This window comes from Ruditapes philippinarum, unplaced genomic scaffold, assembly GCF_026571515.1.
Source record: "Ruditapes philippinarum isolate M1 unplaced genomic scaffold, ASM2657151v2 ctg1830_1_1_1_1, whole genome shotgun sequence".
NCBI classification, from domain to species: Eukaryota; Metazoa; Mollusca; class Bivalvia; order Venerida; family Veneridae; genus Ruditapes; species Ruditapes philippinarum.
This window is the reverse complement of record NW_026861117.1, coordinates 98,260-118,975: the sequence shown is the minus strand read 5'-3', so window position 1 is coordinate 118,975 and position 20,716 is coordinate 98,260. Positions and strand designations below refer to the sequence as shown.

The 20,716-nt window shown below is 33.5% G+C and overlaps 1 protein-coding gene across 3 annotated transcripts in view; it reads left to right on the top strand.

Moving 5' to 3' along the window:
- The first annotated feature begins 209 nt into the window (after positions 1 to 209).
- Positions 210 to 20,716, top strand: part of LOC132714578 (tRNA-specific adenosine deaminase 1-like) — a 36,424-nt gene continuing 15,917 nt past the window's right edge. For 2 of the 3 annotated variants that reach the window (XM_060697465.1, XM_060697467.1), the window contains exons 1-7: positions 275 to 320; positions 1,427 to 1,575; positions 2,777 to 2,854; positions 3,780 to 3,834; positions 4,526 to 4,653; positions 6,051 to 6,560; positions 9,871 to 9,967. In XM_060697465.1, coding sequence (XP_060553448.1) covers positions 1,431 to 1,575; positions 2,777 to 2,854; positions 3,780 to 3,834; positions 4,526 to 4,653; positions 6,051 to 6,560; positions 9,871 to 9,967 — 1,013 coding nt within the window. In that variant the 5' untranslated portion in view covers positions 275 to 320; positions 1,427 to 1,430. Of the gene's footprint in view, positions 321 to 1,419; positions 1,576 to 2,776; positions 2,855 to 3,779; positions 3,835 to 4,525; positions 4,654 to 6,050; positions 6,561 to 9,870; positions 9,968 to 20,716 lie in introns of all 3 variants that reach the window. The other variant, XM_060697466.1, reaches the window with a different exon arrangement.

Sequence of the window (20,716 nt, the reverse complement as noted above, 5' to 3'; positions counted from 1 at the left end):
CTGCAAGGTTTAAATACCACAGAGCAGAGATGTAGATAACATAATAATAATAATTATTATTATTATTATCATCTATGTCCCTGCACAGAGTTATATTTAAATATATATGTAATATAAGTTTCTGATTTACCAACGTATCTTAATGTAAATACGACTAAAAATTTTATTCAGCGTTCACCAGTGTCTATAGTCAAAATATTTTGACGTGCCGAAGCTAGATTCTAAGATATTCGGTTTCTACGTACATTATCAAGATCGAGCGTACTACAGAGTTACGTACCTTTTATTTCACAACGCCATTTGTGACGACAACTAGCAAGGTATATTTATTTAATCATATAGATCTATAAAGCTGACGCAGAACAGCAGAATGCGTTACAGGTTTTCGTGAGACTGACTTGAGAAATCTGCATTTTCATATTTTTAACGCTTTTTAATCACAGGAGGAGTGTTGTGGTTGAACAAGTTAAGCAATTGAACATGGACATGGTGGTTTGGCTTGACTTCAACACTTCATGTTCAGCTTTATTTTACTCAATATTATTTCTTCAATATGCACGTCTCTACAAAATCATGCAGATTACTTTGAGGGTTAGGGCTTAGTTTTATGGTTGTGAGATAGGCTTTAAAAACTTTTTTTTTTTGGTGCGGATGAGAATCTATTTCAACAATCCATACAGTTGTTTTCATGCATTATAACCCTTCTACATCAATTGGGAAGGTTGCCGACCCCTTTACATCACTTTGGAAAAATGCCTAACCCCCTACATCCCTAGTGAAGGTTGGAATGTTGCATACCCCTCTACATCCCTTGGGAATGTTGCTTACCCCTCTACATTCCTTGAGAAGTTTGCCTTCCCTTCTACATCCCGTGGGAAGGTTGCCTACCCCTCTACATCCCTTGGGAAGGTTGTCTACCCCTCTAGATCTCTTGGGAAGGTTGCCTACCCCTCTCATCCCTTGGGAAGTTTGCCTACCCTTCTACATCCCATGGGGAGGTTGTCTACCCCTCAACATCCCTTGGGAAGGTTGCGTTCCCCTCTACATCCCTAGAGAATGTTGCCAACCCCTCTACATCCCTTGGGAAGTTTGCCTACCCCTCAACATCCCTTGGAAAGTTTGCTTACCCCTCTACATCCATTGGGAAGGTTGCCTACCCCTCTACATCCCTTAGGAAGGTTGCCTACCTCTCTACATCCCTTGGGAAGGTTGCCTACCCCTCAACATCCCTCAAGGGAAGTTTGCCTTCCCCTCTACATCCCATGGGAAGTTTGCTTACCCCTCTCATCCCATAGGAAGTTTGCCTACCACTCTACATCCCATGAGAAGGTTGTCTACCCCTCTATATGCCATGAGAAGGCTGTCTGTACATGATGTCATCCCATGGGAAGGTTATAATTATAATTTATAATTGAATAGTTTTCAGAGTAATGCATTGGATACATGATCCAGATTTTAGTGAGAAAGTTGCCAGGTTATGTACAGAGAAATATGAGAGATTACCAAAGACAGGAAAACCACAGGCAGGAAAAGAATGGACACTACTGTCTGGTGTGGTCATGTGTATACAGAAAGGTTTGTATGGAAAAATGTACCTTAATTTGCTATCAGGATAATTTTGAATAATTGAAAGTGCATACAAGTTTTATAACTGGACATTATCTATTGTTAATATTACAGTTGTAATTTTATTATTACATTAAGCTCAATCTGTTAGATATATGTACATGTAATAAACTCCTTACCTAATGTATATGGAAAATTTGCTGTCTTATAGCAATGTTTTACTCATTACTTTGTATTTGAAGTGTTGCCCACCTAGAGAAGTTAAAAGTATTTTCAAATCCCATTTTTGTAACAGTATTTGATTTACATACTAAGTACAGACCTTCCCATGATGCTTTAGTTATAATGTTAACTGCGCATGCTTAGTAAATATACGCACTCTGCTCTATGTGTTAGCTCTGTAGTCTGTATGAATGAGTTGTGACTAGCTTAATGAAATAAATAAACGCACGTTTGTGTTCTTACCTGCCCCAAGAAACAATTTTAAAACTTATTCAAATGTAGGTTATAATAGTAATGTTGTAATATAATCAGAAAATGTTTTTTTAAAAACATCCATGTTTATTGGCATGAGTTATTTTATAAAAAAAAGAGTAAGGAAAACACGAGATTGTTCTTTATGATCAAATTTGATGTTATTTCTTTTTTTTTGCGAGTGTATAAAATTGTTTTGTACACATAGACATTCAGTTACAACTTTAATCAACAGTCATATATATATATGTAAATATGTGTCAAAATTGCAATGATTTTGTTAGCTTATTTTTAACCAGATGTTCACTTCCTAGGTCCCAGGTTACAAAGAATTTTTCTGAGCTTAAACTTGGATCTCATGTATTTTGTTGGTCAGAAACCAGCACAGAATGTGTATAGACCAATGAAAATCCTGAAATCCAAGACATAACTCAGAAGAAAAAAAGTTTTATGACTTCTTGGCCAGGACTGGTGTCATACCATAAAATATGGTCATTACCCATGTAGGGTTTAAGCCCTTGGTCCTTTGGTTGTGAGGTATAATATTTTTCGCTAAGCTACCTCTTTTTTTTGAGGACAATAATTTATGATTGTTAAAGAATGCTAAATGTTAATACATAGATGAAAGTATATGAGAAGCTTTATTTATAGCAGACATTGCTAGGAAATACATATAGCTGGATACTGGATATTATAACAGTTTTTACACATTCAATATTTAGAAATTTTATTTCAGAGACAAGTTATGATCTTGAGATTGTTTCCTTGGCAACTGGCTCAAAATGTGTGGGAAAGTCAAAAATGAGCAGAACAGGTTAACTTTATCTTCCTCTTGTCTTTTTATTCTGTTATCTCAATGTAATGTATGGTTTCTGATTTTTGCTCACTTTTAATTCACATCTTTCAAGTTGGAAAGATTTTTAGATAATAATACTGTAAGTATACTGTTTTACAGAAACGGTTTTTTATTTTGAGTCATATGACATTGTATATTAGTTAACTAAGTGTCTTGATTTATTATGAACTCATTGCACTTAAATAAATATAAATACATTCTTTGCTATATTTATTGCTCCTTTCATATGCACAAAACTTCTCATTTCTTGAGAATCTCCATTTAGAGTTCTGTTATTGTCAATTCCACGCTTTCTTTAACATCTCATATAAGCTATGTAAAATTTATGTATTTTGATATTTCAAATATGTTTAATTTGTATTGTTCCTTGTTGAGGGCCTTATAGAAGATTGATATTGTCACCTTAGTGCAATAATGGATTAAGTTCTTCTAAATTTAATAGGAGTTAACCAGTTATTGTGCTAGGATGACAATATTATTATTACAGTGTAATTGACTCTTCAATATTTTTAAATTAATAAAATGGATAATACTTGGTGCTTCCATATCTCATGCAGTCCTGGCTTTGCAAATCCACTTGAGTCAAATACAAATTCCAGATTAATGTACCTGTACCTAATTCATAATTTTATATTTTATTATGCTACATGTATGAGTAAAGTCACACTCAAATGTCACTTGTTTTTGTCATAAAGCCTTAAAAACATGCTTAAAGTTAATTTATTGTTGAAATTATACTTCTTCTAGAGTTATAAATTTTGTTTTGGCATTGCCTTTCCTTTTAACCTTTATTTTTTTGTAGTGTCTTTCTTATTTAATCACATTTGTTGACATTCATTTTTCAAAAATATAATTGAAAAAAAAAAACATTTTTATTTTGCAGGTGAGATATTGAACGACAGCCATGCAGAGGTCCTTGCTAGAAGGTCATTTCTTAGGTACTTTTTGTTTATGATATTTACAATTTTGTTTTTTATGAAACCAGAGACTTACTTAAAATCTCTGTTGTCAACTTTTTTAAATTATATAAGTTAAGTAAATAGTTCAACATATTCTTCCTGCTGCTATCAATATTTTATAGAATTTTCATAGTGTTTATGTATTATAATCCAATCAGGTTTTGGATCAAAAGGCTAGCCTCACTTGATAGATCAATATGCTAGCCTCACTTGATAGATCAATAGGCTATCCTCACTGGATAGATCAATAGGCTAGCCTCATTTGATAGATCAATAGGCTAGCCTCACTTGATAGATCAATAGGCTAGCCTCACTTGATAGATCAATAGGCTAGCCTCACTTGATAGATCAATAGGCTAGCCTCACTTGATAGATCAATAGGCTAGCCTCACTTGATAGATCAGTAGGCTAGCATCACTTGATAGATCAATAGGCAGGCCTCATTTGATAGATCAATAGGCTAGCCTAACTTGATAGATCAATAGGCTACCCTCACTGGTAGATCAATAGGCTAGCCTCACTTGATAGATCATTAGGCTAGCCTCACTTGATAGATTGTTGATTTAATGTTGGCAGACATGTTAATATTATATCTTGGTGTTAGATGACATATTTGCTTCACTTAACTGACTTAACATGTGCACTCTTAGAAAGTATTGGTGTATTTCAGGTTTTTGTATAGTGAGATACAGAAGTTATACAACTGTGATGGTAATACATTATTGAAGAAAGCTGCAGATAACAGGTGTCACTTCCAGGAGAATATTAGCTTCCATATGTATACATCACACACTCCCTGTATGTACTATAGCCTCTCTCTCTCTCCATAATCCATTACCTTTTATCACACATTCCCTGTATGTATTCTAATCTATATTGAAAGTCTGTCTATTTTGTCATTTCCATTTTGATGTGATCTAAGTAGGGGATAGGTGGAAAGGTTATATTAAAGAAGCACTATTAACCTCCTGAAATTATGTTATAGACATGTCCAGCATTAAATTGAGAACAGTCCATTAGTAACTTGAGGGATTTCAATATCAGAATTAGCAGTATTATAAATATAAGGATTTAATAAGGCATCAGTGCCCCATCCTGTCTACACAACTGTTGTACAATAATGGAAATATGCCATGTTTGATATGACACCACCAAACAAAATTGTACGATTGACGGACATAGATTATATGATTAAAATCGACATATGACCATACATCAGATGAGCTCCAGTTGTGTATGCTGGCCACGTGATGTACATTGTACTTGTGACATAAGTCTTTTGTCATATAGCTGCTAGCACTCAAATGATTACTTTTATAGCTGGATGAACAAAAAACAATGTAATACTGATGTAAAATACCTTAATATCTCAAGTTATATTTTAAAGCTTTTTTATTAATTTTAGTCCAATATGTATTTATTGAATTTCAATGATTTATATAGTAAAAGTTAAGTTAATACAAAAATAATTTAGATAATGGAAAGTGACCATTATTGGCCAATCAGAATTATTGATTTATTGAATATTTTGAAGGTGTTAAGTTGCTTTTTGTAAGGTTTTTAGTTCACTTGAGTTAGCGCAGGGTGAGGTTTTAGGATCATTGAATATCCGTTGTCTGTCCACATTTGTTCATTAACATTCTAGTGGTCACATTTTTGCCTCAATAATCATCAAACTTTGTCAAGATGCTTGTCTTGGTAATTGCTCATATCAGTTCGAACATGGGTTATCTCGGATGAAAAACTAGGTCACAGGAGCTAAAAGTAGAAAAATCTTGTTAACACTAGTGGCTACTGTTTTGATTCTTTAAATATCCTGAAAATTGGTCTGCAAGTTTGGTTTGATGATTGATGATTAGGGTCAAGTTGGAATATGAGTCACCTGGAGTCAAAAACTAGGTCACAACACCCAAATATGGAAAAACCTTGTGAATACTCTAGTAGTCACATTTTAGACTCAATTGTCATCAAACCTGGTCAGGATGCTTGTCTTAGTAATTGCGCGGATGAGTTTGATGGGTCAGGTGAGTGATCTAGATCTAGGGACATCTTGGCCCTCTTGTTTTGTTTGGGATTTTTTTTTTTTTTTGTATTTTTGAAATTGGCTGACTTATCATAGGTATTTCTGCTTTGTTGTCTAAACAATGTTTTTGAATTTTAAAATATTTGAATAAAAATGTGCACATATTTTTAAGGTGGTGATGCCTCCATATTTCCAAAAGAAGAGGTAAATACTGGAGAAGGTAACAGTGATGAAGCTGATGTTGGTAATGTTGTTGTTCAGAGGGTTACTAAACATGAAGACTTGAAATGTAGAGATTCACCCACTAGAACTGATGTGACAGATATAAACATAGACTATGTCAAGAATGTCAGTGAGAAGGCAGATGAATTAGAAGAGAACCAAGTTGATAAAGTAAGATTACAATTGAATGATTCTAGAAATAGTGAACAAGTTGAAAATCAGCAAAGGTTTGGTGACAATCTGAAAGGAACTGATGTTGATGATAACACTTTAGAACAATTAGACAATGAAAGAGAGAATTGTAAAAGAAATCAAGAAAATGATGAACTTGACAAGACTGAAAATGTATCCAAAAAGGCTAGAAAAGATAAAAGTTTAGATGTACATATAAATGAATCAAATAACACTCTGGTTACACATTCTACAGATCATCTTGAAAACACTGAAAACAATACAAAAGGTAAGAGATTAGGTTTTATGTATGACACCAACGTTATAAAGTCACTTTAATTATTTTCTGATTTCAGTACAAACTATGATCTTTATTTTCCATATAAAATCTTGAAATCTGTTTTACACTGTGGAATGTTTCTTCACCAACTTAAACTGTATATATATATTTTTTGTTGGGTTTTACGTCAGACAACAAAGTAAAGGTCATATGGAAACTTTCCAGTTTTACTGGTGGAGGAAGACCTCATGTACCCTTCCGTGCATTATTCTAGGCATAAACGATGGGCACTTGAGTAGAACCACGGCTGTTCTGTAAGCTGAAACAATATTGAAAATTGTATGCCTTTAATAATTCAAGGAATGATTTTGACATAATATGAGCCGCATCATGACAAAACCAACATAATGGGTTTGCGACCAGCATGGATCCAGAAAAATCTGCGCAGTCTGAACAGGATCCATGCTGTTTGCTTACAGACCCTATAACAAGTAAAGAAACTGATAGCGAACAGCATGGATCCTGATCAGACTGCGCGGATGCGCAGGCTGGTTTGGATCCATGCTGGTCGCAAACCCATTATGTTGGTTTTGTCGTGACGCGGCTCATATGTACTAAATGAACTCCTGTCAGTTGTTGATTTGACCTAATTGTAAAGGTGACCTATACTAGATTTTGTCCGACTATTGTCATAATTTTACAGTTTGAATTCACATCCATTAATACATCTATTGTTAACATCTGATTCCTTCATTATCAGTTATCACTGACATATATATCTTGTTTGTATTCAATATGAATATTAGTTTATAGCCAATTAATTTGAAGAATAAGGAGAGCTATCCTGTTGACCTGAATATCATCATCTTTTGTCCTTTTCCATGTCAGTGTCACACATAGGATAAGTTCTTTGTACTGCTTTCCCTTTTTCATTAAAATCATCGAGATATTGCTTTGAAACTTTGAATTATTACTAATGACCATCATATGGTCTTGTAAAAAGCTCTTGTTCATTCAATTATTATTAATTTCAGAGAATTGCCTAATTTATTTGTTGTAATTGCCTTATTAATGGTGCATAATAAAGCAGTTACCACTTAGAATTGGCATGAGAAAATTTGTATTTGGTCATTAATCCTTATATACATGGAATAAGCAAAACCTGTGATTTTCTATTAAGATTGAAAAGGATATTGACAATATATTATACAGTATGTTAGCAGCATATTCAACACTTGTGATAATTATAGTAATACATTCCTGATCATATTAAGTAATAAAGCATTTAGGCATTATATTTTTTCAATACTTGAGTTTTTAAGTAAGCTCATTATCAAAGTATTATATGTGAATTAACAGGTGTTGAAATCATCAATGTACATATCTACAATCTATACTTGTTAAGATATTTTAACCTAAGTAAGGGCTGTCTCCCTTAGCTCAAAAGGGAGAGCATTATTTTGTAATCACTGGTCACTGATTCAATCCTTGGGTAGAGCAGAATTTTCAGTTGACAATTGATCTTTAGAAATCATGCAGGATTTCTACTAGGTTATTTTGGGAGAGTTATCCAGGTCATGTGGGAGAGTTATCCAGGTCATGTGGGAGAGTTATCCAGGTCATGTGGGAGAGTTATCCAGGTCATGTGGGAGAGTTATCCAGGTCACGTGGGAGAGTTATCCAGGTCATATGGGAGAGTTATCCAGGTCATGTGGGGGAGTTATTCAGGTCATGTAGGAGAGTTATTCAGGTCATGTGGGAGAGTTATCCAGGTCATGTGGGGGAGTTATCCAGTTATCCAGGTCACATGGGAGAGTTATCCAGGTCATATGGGAGAGTTATCCAGGTCATGTGGGGGAGTTATTCAGTTCATGTGGGAGAGTTATCCAGGTCATGTGGGAGAGTTATCATGGTCATGTGGGAGAGTTATCAAGGTCATGTGGAGAGTTATCCAGGTCATGTGGAGAGTTATCCATAGGAGAGTTATTCAGGTCATGTGGGAGAGTTATCCAGGTCATGTGGGAGAGTTATCCAGGTCATGTGGGAGAGTTATCAAGGTCATGTGGAGAGTTATCCAGGTCATGTGGGTGAGTTATCCAGGTCATGTGGGTGAGTTATCCAGGTCATGTGGGAGAGTTATCCAGGTCATGTGGGAGAGTTATCAAGGTCATGTGGAGAGTTATCCAGAGTTATTCAGGTCATGTAGGAGAGTTATTCAGGTCATGTGGGAGAGTTATCCAGGTCATGTGGGAGAGTTATCCAGGTCATGTGGGAGAGTTATCCAGGTCATGTGGGTGAGTTATCCAGGTCATGTTGGAGAGTTATCCAGGTCATGTGGGAGAGTTATTCATAAAAGCATTTTGATGGACCAACTGTTGAGATTTCACTAAAAATATGTTAAAATTGACCTTAAAACCAAAGAAACAAACATAAACATATATTAGAATGTTTAGAGAAACCTGAGGAAAGAAATTTCAGAAAATGCCATCAGGATGATAGTGTTACAAATGTATCATGCTGTACACATAATATTTTAGAGACATTTATGTAAAAAATTTGAAATTGTGTTTTCATTTGTAAGCATTAGATTGCAAGTGTGTATTGGCCACATTCAGGGAGGATGGGTATGAGGGTTCTACATTGTTGCCAGGTGCTTTATATGACATGGACAATGTTTGTTATGATTCTAAATTGACATTATGCACATTTTTTTGCTGTCAAGTTCTGTTGAATTAGTAATATTTTTCAAAAGATTAACTATTAAAATGGGATTGACACAATAATTTATTGATGAATAATTTTCAAACAATAAAAAGACTAATACTTCTGAGGACTCCCCATTTTTTAGAATTCGAACGATAAAGATATTTCTAAATGAATTTCTAGAAATTTTCGTTGATCACATGAATTGTTGATTATTTTTTCATATCGAAATATAAAATTTAATGCAATTATTGAAAAATGTCAAGCTTTTTGATGTATTTACCTATCCACTGACTGGTTGACACTCAGATGGGCTGAATGTCACTTGAATACGTTACACCAAAACAATAAATATTACATTAGCCAGCCAGCATAGCTCAATCTTTTAGAGTGCAAGACTTGTAATTTTTCTATTCCTGAGCTGACCTACTAAAATTTCTAATCAGTCTTTCAGATGAGTCTGTAATCGAGGGAGAAGCTTCTGGAATTGTGGCATACTTCTGAATCTCTATTATGAACTATTCTTCAAAATATAAAATGACTAATACTCGTCTGGAGGACTCGCCCATATGGGCAACCAGTGAAATTCAAATACGCAATAAATATTATATTACAGTAAATGACATCTACCGCACAGGTGCTAAGTGTGTAAGTGAAGGAATACAGGATCCGCTTGGTGCAGGAGATAACTATCATATAACAGGAGCTTTCAGGTAAATATGCCTGTTGTATAATATACCCTTTATAAACAACAAAAAATATTAGTAAAATGGAAATCATATAGTTCAGTTTTGATATTTGATAAAGAAATGTTGTATTATAATTGATTGTTTTTCATAAATTTGTCTTTCTTTAATGCATCCAATGTTGATAAGTTGAGCGAGTAATGTTACCTCTGACAGCTCTTATTCCTCAATGACAGTACCTTTATTCTTATAACTGTACTTGTAGTCTAATATTTGACAGTTCAGTACTTTTAACTGTACATGATGTACTGTTTAGTTATTGTAAGAACATATTAAGTAAACCTTATTGATTAAAGGTTTTCAGAGTGAGTGAGCAAGCCTTGCCTTAATAAGATTTACTTAATATGTTCTGACTGACTTAGAACATAACCTGCATTTTCATTGGCTGGCTAGAGAATGTGTCATACGTCATATTATGACATGGTTACTTAATCCCTTCTATATTTATTATAATACGGAGCACAAATATAGATGTACATTTGACATTAATAATCCTTGTTTTCAATGTGATTTAATGCAAAATTTAGCTGTGACAAACATAGAGGGCAGCTGTGATAATATATAACCTAAATGTTTGCAATTTTACCACAATAGCTTGTTTGTAACACAGATATTTGAGATTTAGGTCGGATAGATCAAACTTATAACCCCCTCCTCCCTCATCCTAACTGAGTGCCTGCTTTTAAAACCAAATTAATTACATTTCAATAAATCTCAACTCGTCAACTTATCATACAAACCTTTAGAATTTAAAATCTTAGTTGAACTGGTTTGAAAAAGAAATTAAAGATCCAGAAACTTGTGGAACAGTTTGATAAATACCGAAATTCTAGGCCTGAAAGATGCAAACCATTGTGTTGCACAACAATGTATGATATAAGTTTCCTAAGAAAAGTTATGACTTAAAAGCCAGAGTCACCATCTCACCAATGCAACACACTAACATACATTATGTACATACATAGGTACAATACATACAACAATCATACATATGTATGTACATACGTAAATACATACATGACAATTCCAAATTTATAGAAATATAAGCAATACTCTTGGGCTGGTGCATGGGCAGATGAGAGAGAAATGCTTCCCTACAATAAATCTGAGACATTATATACGACCACAGATTCCAAATAGCGTATTGAGGCTTCAAAATTTCATATATTTTACCACTTTTATATTATAGCAAAGGTTTATGTCATTACTTAACTTTGCTTATTTCACTAGTCTTTTATATGGTATGCCCTTTTAGAAATTAAAAAAAACAAAAACATGACACAGTAGTGACACTGTCACAAAGGATAAAATTGAAGTATTGAAGTTATTCTTCGATCATTCAGTCCTAATTTGCTTCAGGTTAAATAAAGATGTTAATTTACATGTAGTTGTAAATTTGTGATACCATTCATCTTTCTACTAACGCAATCCTAATATTTCTTTGATAAGTTATAGAAAAAAATTTCTGAGAAAAAAATGTACTTTTGATGTTGTGATGTTTTTGTTAGTGTTTTTGACTTATTTCTTCTCACAAAGAACGGCAGGGGATGGACAGGGGATTGCTATTATTTACAGTATGTGATAAAAAAAGACCAATGCAATGGAAAAGATACATGTTATTACCATTATATTGTTATGTATTATGTCATAAGCAAGATATAAATAAATTCTGTTATGTAAACATTCCTAAGTAGTGTAAGTACTTCACCATTGTTCAGACTGAAAAAAAATCTGCCCATAATAATTATAGGAAACTAAAGTGGATTTTTTAAATATCTGCACTGCATGCTTATGAGTACATCAGAAAGCATTTGAATATTATTTGCTGCAACTTTAACCACGTTATTATGATCAGCTCTTCCACAAGACAAAAGCTTCTGCTTCATTGTTATAGCTAAAGAACCATTTTACTAATTAGTAGAAGTCAGGGTGTCTGATTAATTGAACTTTTTTTAATATTCATTACAAAAGTGTTTTTATATTGTGCTTCGGTAAAAATGATTTACTACATTATTTTGAAAAAGCTGTCAACAAGATTGTCTTATTTTATCAACCGTCATTTGCCCTCATGAAAAATAATGCTTTAATAAAGGTATATTATGCCTCTGAAACAAATGTATTATTCCTGCTTAGGAAAGGACGAACATCACTAATATGACATTTTAAATAATGGTATTAGGGAATGGCAGATGATTTTCACCTGAAGAAAGTATCTGAATGTGAAAATTAGTAGTAAAATAATAAACAAAGTAGTAAAAACCTCTTACAAAAACAAATCATTTACTTGACAAATAGCAACAGAAGCTCAGTCTGGTAACTGGCCAATGAGTAAATTTTTTGAAACTATAACAGTACACTAAAAATAAAAAGTTGTACATATTCTGAAATTTTCCCTCAAAATGACGAATGGTTCTTGCTAGATTGAAAGAAAGTCCATGTAAGATATTATTAATGAGGTAGAGTTATAGATGCCCAGATAGTACATGTATATAGCATACAGTGTGAACTCTCCCACTTTTAGCAGGAGACTCCCACTTTCTGTAGCCATATTTTCAGAGATTTTTCTTAAAATAAAGGGTATTTTCACAAATTAAAGAAATCTCCCACTTTTTGATATCAGAACTTTCTTCTTTGTTTATTGCAAATTTTAAAATCTCTCTCTTTTTAGCTCACCTGTCACAAAGTGACAGGGTGAGCTTTTGTGATCTCTTTTCGTCCGGCGTCTGTCCGTAAACTTTTACTTTAAATGACATCTCCTCATAAACCACTAAGCCAATTTCATCCAAACTTCACAGGAATGTTCCTTTGGTGGTCACCTTTAAAAATTGTTCAAAGAATTTAATTCCATGCAGAACTCTGGTTGCCATGGCAACCGAAAGAAAAAACTTTAAAAAACCCAAAGAGCTAGAGCTTAGATATTTGGCAAGCAACATCTTCTAGTGAGTGTCTACCAAGTTTGTCCAAATAAAAGCCCTGGGGTTAAAATTGGCCCCACCCCAGGGGGTCATTGATTTTCCCTATATGCATAAAGTAAAAAATTAAAAAACCTTCTTTTAAAGAACCCAAAGAGCTAGAGCTAAGATATTTAGCATGAAACATCTTCTAATGAGTGTCTACCAGGTTTGTTCAAATAAAAGTCCTGGGGTCAAAATTGGCCCAGCCCCAGGGGGTCATTAATTTTCCCTATATGCATATAGTAAAAAGTTAAAAAATCTTCTTTTAAAGAACTCAAAGAGCTAGAGCTAAGATATTTAGCATGAAACATGTTCTAATGGGTGTCTACCAAGTTTGTTCAAATAAAAGCCCTGGGGTCAAAATTGGCCCTGCCGGGGGGTGGCCTTAATTTTCCTTATATGTGTATAGCAAAAACTTAAAAAATCTTCTTTGAAAAAACCCAAATAGCTAGAGTTAAGATATTAAGCATGAATCATCTTCTAGTGAGTGTCTACAAAGTTTGTTCAAATGAAAGCCCTGGGGTCAAAATTGTCCCCGCCCCGGGGGTCATTGATTTTCCTTTTATGTGTATAACAAAAACTTAAAAATCTTCTTTGAAAAAAAACCAAATAGCTAGAGTTTAGATATTAAGCATGAAACATCTTCTAGTAAGTGTCTACAAAGTTTGTTCTAATAAAAGCCCTGGGGTCAAAACTGGCCCTGTCCCAGGGGTGTCATTGTTTTTAAATATATGTGTATAGTAAAAACTTAAAAAATCTTCTTTTAAAAAAACCCAATGAGCTAGAGCTTAGATGTTTAGCATTAAACATGTTCTTATGGGTGTCTACCAAGTTTTTTCAAATAAAAGCCCTTGGGTTAAAATTGGCCCTGCTGTGGGGGGGGGGGGGGCTTGGGGAGGTCATTGTTTTTCATTATATGTGTGTAGTAAAAACTTAACATCATGAAACATCTTCTAATGGGTGTCTTCCAAGTTTGTTCGGGGGCCTATATACAGGTGAGCGACCTCAGGGCCATCATGGCCCTCTTGTTTAAGAAAAATCTCCCACTTGATCATCAAAAAAAGTTCACATGTATTATATAGTTATGACTGGAAAATGGCATATTTCTGAATATTTTGACTTCAAAAAAAATGGAGAAAAAGAGGTTTATTGGATTGTCACTACCATAAAAGAAAAATGTTTTATATGAAAAGAAGTTAATGATGAATAATACATCAGGAAGCGAAGATTTTTGAATGTAACAAATGAGTTAGTCCAAGTTCCAACATGTTATTGATGTTTTTTGTTTTCATAAAATTTCACCTGTTGTTGTTGACTTCTTCATTTTAAGATTTCATGTCAAAACAGGAAATAACATTTGATTAGCAACATCTAAAACTGAGTTTACAAAGTTCTTATGATTGCATAGAGCCTTGTTTTGAAATTGTTTATTTTCACAAGAACAACAGTAGGGAAAGTGCAAAGGGATTGTGACTGTTTACAATATGAAATCACAAAAGTTATTTTTGCATAGAAACAGGACAAGGCACTGGTAAAAAATACTGTACAAATCTATTTTTGCAAGTACACTGTGTTAGGTAAGTTTGTTTGGTAAAGGATTGAGTTGGCAATGTGTCCAAATTGTCAACTATATGTATAAATTTTCGTAGGGACTCTCATTGTTTAATTTTTGCTAATACATGTACATGCCTGTAATATTTTAAAACATTTGAATACAATGAAGTGCAAAGATAAATATTATGTCATCAAGTCCTTTTTGTTAGAACTTATTTGAAGGTGCCATTGATGTTTTAAGGTAAAGTAATTGAGATTGCAGAAGTTGTAGCCTTATTTTGTCACATTTACACAGCCAGTTGAATTATTTTTGGCTGAGTTATGACCCTTGGAAAAAAAAACAATGCATTTTCCCCTGTTAATGACTTTTGTGTCTCCTGCTACACAGTTGCTGAAACATGCAATTGGCTATCATGAGGCGACACATGTGATCACTGATCGCTCTAATGTTTACATTTAAAATCTATTTTTAAAAACAAAAAAAATTTCTAGAAGATTTAAATCCTTATGGAATTCTTTAAAATGCAAATAAACCCATAGATACAAGGAACCAGTATTAGAAAAACATGAAATTGGCCAGGTACAATCTTACCTTGTCTTGGCCAGATTTTTTCTTTTTAGGGATTTAACTTGCTTAAATGTTGGAGTAGTACTTCTAGACGTTTGCAGAAATCATGATCAGAAAGTAAAAAAATATTGCTTTTTTATTTTTCGCCGATTCTTTCATTTTTTATTCATATATCATAAATGTATATAAATCAGTGTGAAGAGATGTAGAAGACGTCTTACAGTGCAATTCGACAGGTGAAAACTGGGGAGATTTAAGCATTTAATCATTCATGCTGCCTGTCTGGTATATATACAGAAATACATTATTTAGTGTGGTGCTCCAACACGTTTTGTAATCTTACTCATCTTTTAGTATTTTTGGTGCAAAAGCAAAACATCCAAATTGTTTTTTCAGTATGGAGACTATGTGAAATTTATTTAAAATCAGTTCAGTTCATTTCACCATTCTCACACATTTCTTTGGGTAATAGACTAGGCTGATGACATCAAACCACTTGCCCCTCACTGCTGTGGGTTCAAATCCTGGAAGGGAGATTGGATTCTTTCATGTGAGGAAGCTATCAAGCTAGCAGTGGTTCTACTCAGAAGCCTGTTCATACCTAAAATAATGCATGAAAGGGATCTGAGGACTTCTTCCACCAGTAAAGCTGAAACATAGCTATATGACCTATACTGTGTTGGTAAGAGATAAAACTCAATCAAACAAACAAACAAATAATAGACTAGGAGTTGTATAGTTCTATACACGAAGATTGATATGATAAACAACACAAGTCACAACTCAACAATTTTTTTGTCTTAGTCATTCTAGTTATCACAGCAAAGTTTCAGCTCACAATTTGTAAATTGGCATTTCTCTATTTTCATACATGATAATGGATGACTATGCCTTAGCATTGGTATTTTATTTTTCTCAATGATTATTTTCGTCTTTGTTTTCCTAGGAAAGAACCACATGGACAAGTAAATAATTAGAAATGTGTTAATCTTGTAAATGAGTTACATCACAAAAAAACAAATTTTATGCACTCTCATACGTTGTAGTGATTCCATCTTTTTTTCATATTTACAAGTCCCTAATATTAAACATTTAGAAAATCAAGAAACTAATTTGCAAGAAATGGATATTGATGATCTCTGATCATTAATTTGCCCCACATACATAATAGTAGACTAGAGTTTCTGTCTTATCACACACAGTGTCAGTCCAGTCAGATCACACCTACATCGACAATTATGAATAATAATACTATAGTAGTACTATCCATTCATCATCAGTACTGACTTTAAGTTGTAAAAATTGACAATTATGAATTATAATAGTACCTTTCCTCATCATTACTGACAATAAAGTTGTAATGTAGAACTTGTCAGCCAGGTTATGTATTGGTAAAACTTTAAGCTAATCTTTTTTTGGAAGAAAAATTTGAGGTATTGTTACAGTCATGTCTTTCATTCCAGTTGCCATTGCCATCCGAAAACTTTAACATTGGCCAGTATTTTACTTATTTCTTAATGGATTGTCTTCATACTTAGACACAACAATCCTTTAGATAAAAGCTTCAGGTAGCACAGACTTATCTTAACTTTGCCTCATAAATGACCTTGAATTTTGAATTTTACTTTACTTTTGCTATAATTGGCTATAACTTTGTTATTTATGAATGGGTTTTCTTCATATTTGGACACAACAATCCTTTGGACAAGACCTTTAAGAGCAAATTCATTCTGACCATATTCACTTATCAATGAGCTTGACCTTGAAGGTTAAATTTATGTAATTTAACAGTTTTGTTTATTATATATAATTGGCCATTACTTTGTTAAAATTGAATGTATTGTCTTTAATCATGTGCACAACAAATATTTGGAGAAAACATTAAAGAAGATTTCATTGAATTTGATCTTGACCATAATTTGACCTTGACACTTAAGGTAAAATTAGTGAATGGCTATAACTTTGTTATGTATTTATATATTTGCTTTAGGGGGCGTCCGTTGCTGAGAGGTTAAGGTCGTTGACTTCAAACCACTTGCCCCTCACCGCTGTGGGTTCGAATCCCGACAGGGACTTTGGATTCTTTCATGTGAGGAAGCTATCCAGCTAGCTTACAGAACGTCGGTGGTTCTACTCAGGTGCCTGTTCGTGCCTGAAATAATGCACAGAAGGGCACCTGAGGTCTTCCTCCACCAGTAAAGCTGGAACGTCGCCATATGACCTATACTGTGTCGATGTGACGTAAAACCCAAAACAAAACCAAACAAAAAAAATATATTTTGCTTTATACTTGGACAAAAGAACACTTATGACAAAGCCCTTATGTTGAATAATTCAAATATGTCACCTTTATTTGACCTTGGCACTAAAGGTCATATTAGTGAAAATTGCTGAGATTAGCTAAGCAGTGGCTCTCGTTTAAAGTCATGTTTGATATTTGGGTTCCCATAGCCTTAGCCATAATCATTAAATACTAAACAAAGATAATATTGATACAAAGGCCCAGCTTGCTGAGAGGCCAGTGCTTTTTTTTGTTGACCTGCTTTTGTCTAAAATAATGCATTAAAAAGAGCATCTGAGGTTGTCTTTCACCAGGACAACAACAACCTAATAAAAGTACATGTATATCATAAAGATGACATACTGACCAGTGACCAGTGCAAATTGTTATAATTATGCTATAATTCTAATCACATCACATTAGTATTGTCCTCATGATTTGACATAGATTAAGGCTGCCATTAATAAATTAAGTGCACTAAATCAACTATGTTCCATGCACTGAATATACTGTGGTTTAAAGCAATAGCTAAGATAAATCCCACAAGCCAGGAAACATGATGGTCTGAGTTAAATTACTGTCATTCTCTGAAAATCTGATTAAAATTAACATTAATAGTGAATTCATTTATGAAATCTAATACAGGGAATGTAGGTCAATTAAATCAGAAAAGCACTCGGGTTCTTTGTGTTTCAGACCAATGCCTTTCAAAATAAATCAGGAAAATAGGTCATCAAGATATGAAAAAAATGACATAAGGAATGTAGAACTTGATTTCAGTATGTCTTTACAGTAATATAAGTACATATAGTGTGTGTTTACAATTTTTCCAAAGTTATTAATCGGGCAAAAGTACATTAATTTTGTATCATCAGAATTTACGTAACATACTGTACTTGAATCATGTAAATCAGGAGTTTTCCCTGTCTCTACATCTTTGATCTTTTTATACTTATTCTCAAAAATTTGCAATGACTTCCTGTAGTCATGGTAACCAGATAATCATATTTCTATTTTATGATTTTTGTTTGAACTTTCTATCAGATACTGCAATACTGAGAATTATTTGGCCTTTATCTTGAAAAATATCTATTTAAACCTTTGCAATGTCTGAAATATTGCAAGATTAAGATTATGCCCCTTTTCATTACTGCTTTTGTTTTCCTTCATGATATAAAACCAGTCAATATGGTTTGACTTTCTGGAGTCTTGTTTTTTGAAAATTTGATATTTGTAGGTTTTTTTAATGAAATTGAAGTTGATATTAACAAATAACAAAAATTCATATCAATTAATTAATTTGTTAAAGGTCCATTATGCAAGGTAGCTAATTGTTTTTATATGTTTTCTTATTTTTCAATTTGTGAGATTTTTAACCATATTTTAATGAGAAGTTTTATTGTTTTTGGATAAAGCTTTTCTCAGGTTCTTAATTAGATTTATTGGTTAACTGGCATAACCGAAAATGATAAATATGAAACTACCCGTTATTTTGACATAATTTTGACATTAATTTGACATGAACTTTGATATAGCTTTGACCTATCTTTGACATAAATTTGACGTTAACATGGACATAACTTGATGATGACCAATTTTTATCTTATACAGTGTAAGCTCAATCGATTCAAAGTGACAGTACCAAAGGAGTGATTGAAACACAAGAACATATGAGCCGCGTCATGACAAAACCAACATAATGGGTTTGCGACCAGCATGGATCAAGACCAGCCTGCCCATCCGCTCAGTCTGATCAGGATCCATGCTGTTCGCTTACAACTATATAACAAGTAGAGAAACTGATAGCGAACACTGCATGGATCCTGATCAGACTCACTCACTCACTCAGCGTGGATGCGCAGGCTGATCTGGATCCATGCTGGTCGCAAACGCACTATGTTGGTTTTGTCGTGACACGGCTCATATGGTCTATGTGCTGCAGACCACCAGATGTTTGTGAGTGATTCATCATCCCTGATGCTACAATATATTGAACAGTTACATGGATTCTTACATGTATTTGTAGCAATGATTTCTTGTTATAGCACTGACGTATATTGTCTGTTACAGACATTAGGCTTTCTTGGTCTGACATCAGAATTTAATGATAAGGTTGATTAAAACCTTCCGAATGATGACTGAATTTGACACAAGTATTCATTATACAACAGAACAATCTTGTCCTGATTGGTATAGTTTGATTTAATTGACAGCTGCTATTGTCATGTGTCATGTCTGACTTCTAAAGACTTAACCTGCAGATTTATTTAAATGGACTATATGACCCAGCTTCCATTTATTGGAACTGTTCATTATCATTTTTTAGGGATATTGAGATGAAATTTTGAAGTTTGTTAGCCATCAGAAGGTCTAGGATTTCATGATATTTATGGACTTTCAGTAAATTTATAGATACTGGGATCCTACATATTACCGGACAAAATATTATGTTTTTTACATTTAACTTTTATTCAAAATAATAAAAAAGAATAGAATTTTACCCAAATAATTTTGAGTTCTTAATACACGTAAACATTACTTTATCAAACATAAAATCAAACATTTGACTGTAGAAATGTGTCTTTAAAGTAGGGCATTATAAGAGGAAAAAAATCATGTAGACAACTCAATTAACCGGACATTGTGTTTCAAAATTTTTGAATTTGTGAATTAAAATTAATCTTAAAATAATCAGCAAGGAAAGTACGACTATTGAAAGGCAATGTTAAAACATTGGAAAAACCGAGTATGTCACTAGAAATAGACACGGCTGCCATGTCTGTTACGTAGAGGCCAATATATAAGGTGTAATTGAAATTAACACTATTAACACAATTATCGTATTGATTCTTCCTGATCCGTATGAAACATTTTGATATTCAAATGGAATTCTGTTCTTTGTCATACAGTTACCTTTTGGTCATCGTGAAGCATGTTACAAAAGTCATAAAATCTTATTTTATTTACATTTCGTGTAGAGTTTCCTCCCATGGGCTAACCTGTTTCCTTATAAAATATGTTTTTTTAATTTGCATTTCTTTGTAAGTCAACAACGAGATACTGTTTGGACGAAATTTCAAATTACTTTTTATCATTAAAATGTGTTACGATTGTCTCCTAATGTAACGTTGACAAGAATTAAAAGTAAAACCTATCTAAAATAACCCATTATTTAGGGCCTCCATATTCGGGCTGCGCAGAACAGATAATTCCCCCGCATGACTAGGTCATGAAATAACTAGTAAACAAAAGGGCACGTTAGTAGATAAAAAACTGAATCAACAATATTAACCTGAGAGTGGTTTTGTTGCTATTTACTTTTAAATAGAAAGTGTGTGTACGATTTTTTTGTATTATTT